A 4,601-nucleotide genomic window follows, 5' to 3' on the forward strand; every position below is an offset into this window, starting at 1 on the left:
TTTTCAGTTCTACGTTCTACGTTCTACAGAAAAGTCATCCCATCTCTCCACTTAATAACGGATCAGTAGAATGAAGAAAAAAAAAATATGTGAATATCCAAGTTCTAAGGTATTATTATATCCGATCTCTAAATCTATCCAGTCCGTCTTCCAAGAGACACTATCTCTCCATACGCGGTATACTATGTAGGTACCTAACCTATGTAAAAAATTAAAGCCCACCCAGTAATTTTCAACGACGAAAGCCTACCGCCGAATACCACGGTCTTATATGACTAACGCCTCCTGTCCCAATTTTATATCCAGAAAATGAACAAATCATATCTCATTAAGGTCTCCGTAAGTCCGTACCCGACCGCTTCGTGGCGGTTTACATAACGAACGTCGTAGCTATCGACTGGAACAGTCGTTCTGATGGGACAGCGCACTGCAAGAAGTTATAGCATGGCTGGTAAATTGCGCCAGTACCAGGAAAGTAAACGGCTCCTAAAAATAGAAGAACAAAATATGTGAGTCAACCATTCTTCAATCTGAGTCAAAAATAGTAGTGGATCTCCGACCAAGATTGGTCGAAGAATAAATGAGCACGGCCGGGATCAGCCAATGCAGCTCGCGTTGGTTGGTGTCCATTTCGGGTTCGGTTCGGTCCACTGGGCCAATATTATTCCTTTCGCACCGACGGAACAATATGTTCAACAGCTTTGTTGTCTTGTGTCGCATCACGGTTTGATCCGCGAATGTCGCTATCATGGTCTCGTAGCCAAGACCACGAATGGTCTCTTGCTATTCTAGCCTCAGGTTGTATGGGACAACCATCATTCGGTAGCAGGCATCTGAAATAATAACCGAGTCTTGCTCTTCACACGGATGCAATGACGACTGCTTTACCTGCATGCATTTCTTCTTGAGTCTCGGATGACTCGAAGCTGAGAAGTAGCCAGTTTGCTCTTATCAGCAATTCTGTGATGATATCGTAAGCTCATGGTCGGTAACTAAAATATCGAATTCTTCTTGTAAGGTTAACATACCTTGGTACTCTAATGAATACGAAACCGAGGGCTCGTCATCTCGGCCTAAGAGGACGGGTGCTGGTGCGCTCTCATCCTCGACGACTCGGAATCTGATGCCGACGGTCTTGGAAGAATCGGTCCATAAGATGGTCCGATCGTCTGAATCCGAATCTACACGCTGCTGCGTCCTTGCTGCTGCCTTTGCTGCTTCGCTTAACCAGTCACGCCATACACGGATCACGTTGTCGGTGATGTTGGCGAAGCTGGAGAAAAAACCGCGTCTTGGGCCCACCTTTACAAGGTTGGTAATCGTGCATAGTTGTGAGAAGAGCTCGCCGGAATCCAAGGAGATTTCGTGCGACGGCATTTGAATAATCTGCCCAGTTGCCTTTTCGGAGTCGAGGTGTGGGCGAAAGCGTGCGTATATGTTGTTGAGCTCTCCGAGGTTAGCAACTTCGCCAGCCTCGGTGAGGCCGTGCATCCCTTGGAATTCGCAATGAAGCGATGGCGTACTGAGCTTCTCACTCGGGTGAAAGCTTTCTAGGATTACTTCGTGGTCCCGCAGCCTCGAGGTCTCCACAAGACGGGTGTAGTGCACTCGGCCAACAAGTCCATAGAAGCGGCGGCAGACAACAGCAAGGGGCAACAGCGAGCGAGTCGGGAAATTGTTCAGAACATTGATAATGATCTTTGGGTGTTTATGTTAATACTTCCTTTCCTAATATTGACTAGGTCATATTGGATGTAAGGGATCTCATACCTCGTTCGGGAGGGAATCTATCGAGAGATGGGAGTGAGCCATGACGTGCAAATATGAGCAGGAGTAAAGATACGTAGAATAGGGTCAACAGAAACACAAAAGGCACGTCGTCGAGGCTTCAAAGGAAAACCTAGACACGTACTCCTAGGACACAAGGACTATTTATATCAAGTATTCGGGACCCTTCTCTGGGATGTCCCGGGTGTGTGTGGACCGGATGCGGTCACGCCGGCCAATGCAAATGGTGAATTACGGGACTTGGGCCAACGCGACGACAACTCCTTGCTCGTATACCCAGTCGAATTTGAGGCTCTGATAATGTCGGTCTGAGATCTAAGTGCAATCAGATGTTGTACGTAGATCGACAATATTACCGAACGGGGGCCGACGCCTGTATGTAGAGGCTCAGCCGTGACATAACCACGCCAGATCAGGCGAGTTGTCGATTCACTCCCCTAAGCGCGCCCGGTTTGCTCCGAGATAACTTTCCCCTTGCGTAATTTAAGGGAAAAAAAATTTGATACCACGATATGAGCTGGGATTTTTTTAGATTTTTTTTGGGTACCTTTTTTCTTGATGTATTTCAGCTGGTTTATGATTTAATAATTACTTTTGTGGAATAAGAAAACGAAAGCCGGAACGGTTTCTTTAATACACTTGGGACAATGACGACAAAGTTTGTATTTTTGCCACATTTCCACAGTCCATCTTTATCGTTGTTATCGTTGTTATTTCACTGGGCACGGTTTTCACTGGGCACGGTGTATCGAGTGTTAATACTACTAAACAGACTGTACCATCTAGATCCATCTAAAGAGATAGCTGGCTGGGTTGGGCATTGACCCTTATCAATGTATGTACGTACGCGACCCATAATAGATGCCATTCAGGGGCGATCCCCCTTTTTTTGCATATCTGCTTCAATGTTACCATCGCCTTATCTCCGAACAACTGAGATCGGCTATTCTAAAGTATGTTTGATTGGCTCGTGTCTTTTGCCGAATATACCTCTTCTCTTATTATGGCAAGTTTCAATTCTATCAGGGGACAAGATTATCCGGGAGCCGCCAAGATCCGAATTGACGCCTCTTGGGGCCGAACTTATTCCTTCCTTGGAGTCATTCAGCGATCCGCGAGCTTAATTCGACGTAGATGCGTATACGGTACCTAAGGTTAGGTAGCTTTAGTTAATTCGCATTATACTGCCGACCTAGCCCGTCTGCCACGATGACTACCTAGGTACTTATAAGATGTGCTACCCTCCGTCTATTTGTTGCTAAGCCATCGATTCTGGCTGATTTACGATAGACTGTGTTCTAACATCTGCAATATTCTTATTTGTGCAGCTAACGTCCGTCCTTGCAAGAGGTAGGGAAGATGGTAGGGCTGTCACCCATGCGGATATTTTTAACCAGTTACGGTTTTAGCGATCCTTCATCCTGCCAACTCTCTCAGCCACAAATCTGCAAGATATCATACTGGCAAACATAACTTTGAGCATGTCTCGATAACAGATATGATTGACTGCTGATTAGGAGCTAATACGAAATACAATATCGTTGGTGTTCCAGTACTATTTGAAGTCTTGACACGTACCTACATACCTCTAACCTAATATAATCTAACCTACTTGTAAGTTACCTACAGTGCCTAGGTAGCATGCTGCTACCGTATACAAGTACCATGCACCAACCGAGCCTCATATTGCCGTTCAGACAAAACCCAACCAACTTTGGACTTAATATCTAAAGGCGATAATGTTGTCGAACTCATCTGGTATTTTGTACCAGCGACCAAGTTCGTGGTAAAGCTTCCAGATAACTTCATATCCGGCAGCCTGCATCGCCCGCGCTGCAGCTTCACCCTTTTCACATGGTACTTTCTCGTCTGCGTCTCCGTGGCCGAGAAACATTGGTGTGGGATGTGCCGTGTCTGCCTCTGTGGCGTTTGCCAAGGGCGGAAAACAGAGAAGGTCCCTCTCGAACACAGCAGCTTCAAGTCGTGGATCCCGAGCCTATGGCTCAAATTCGCCGACGGGTTCTAAGGTAGCAAACGGATTGTCGTCGCCTATTTCTGCATAGTCGTCTCGAATGGCCTCCTCGTTGTCCTTACGAAACGGCAGATATCCAGACGTCCCGATAAACCTACCCGGCGAATAGTCTAGAGCAAGCAAGTACAGAAAGCGACATGACACAACCTTGGCTCAGCCCCCCACCCCCCGATGATCACGTTCTGTGGTGATACTGTCGAGGCTTCTTGGCGTATAGGCTGCTCTAGTTCTACGGCAGATTCCACTAACCCCTGAATCCGCGTTTCTTTCCGATACTCTGGATCGGGAATACGTGCAAGATCAAACTATTGTGTGAGCACTGTTCTCTTGAATGCGGAAGGGCGACGAGGGTTTTGCGGCAGGAAAGATAAAGCGAACGTTGGGCAGCAACTGTTGGAGTTTCCGGCCACTCGATCCTACACCGGTCTCGAGCAGCTCGCTCCCGAACTTTCTCCCGTTGGAGCTCAATCCGTGGAGGAGAATTATAGTACGACAATGAGTCGTTATAGGTTCGACAACATACGCACCCAAAAGCATTCCAGTTCTTTAGGTTTGGGGGTGATAGATTTTCATGCACCATTTCGTTTAAAATTCTCAGCTGATCTCCAGGGTAGAGACAAAATCCGACTATGATAGCTCCTTTACAAACTACCTGTTATAGACTAATAGAGACGGGAATTCTGAACAGCAAAAAAAAAAAAAAAAAAAAAAAAAAAAAAAAAAAAATTAAAGAAAAAAAAAAAAACGGCCCCGGTACAAGACCGGGGGGGGGGTTGGGTTT

At 46.4% G+C, this 4,601-nt stretch overlaps 1 protein-coding gene across 1 annotated transcript; it reads right to left on the reverse strand.

The window, feature by feature from the left end:
• F4812DRAFT_417934 (uncharacterized protein) lies at window positions 1-2,441 on the reverse strand. The gene is made up of 4 exons (XM_047933212.1): window positions 1,771-2,441; window positions 1,029-1,698; window positions 889-960; window positions 1-486 (listed from the first exon to the last, which is right to left on the reverse strand). Exons 1-4 carry the CDS (start codon window positions 1,810-1,812, stop codon window positions 371-373), a joined length of 900 nt encoding a protein of 299 aa, XP_047792834.1. The 5' UTR covers window positions 1,813-2,441; the 3' UTR covers window positions 1-370.
• Window positions 2,442-4,601: the final 2,160 nt, after the last annotated feature.

Source organism: Daldinia caldariorum, assembly GCF_022478825.1.
Source record: "Daldinia caldariorum strain CBS 122874 unplaced genomic scaffold F4812scaffold_3, whole genome shotgun sequence".
Taxonomy (NCBI): domain Eukaryota; kingdom Fungi; phylum Ascomycota; class Sordariomycetes; order Xylariales; family Hypoxylaceae; genus Daldinia; species Daldinia caldariorum.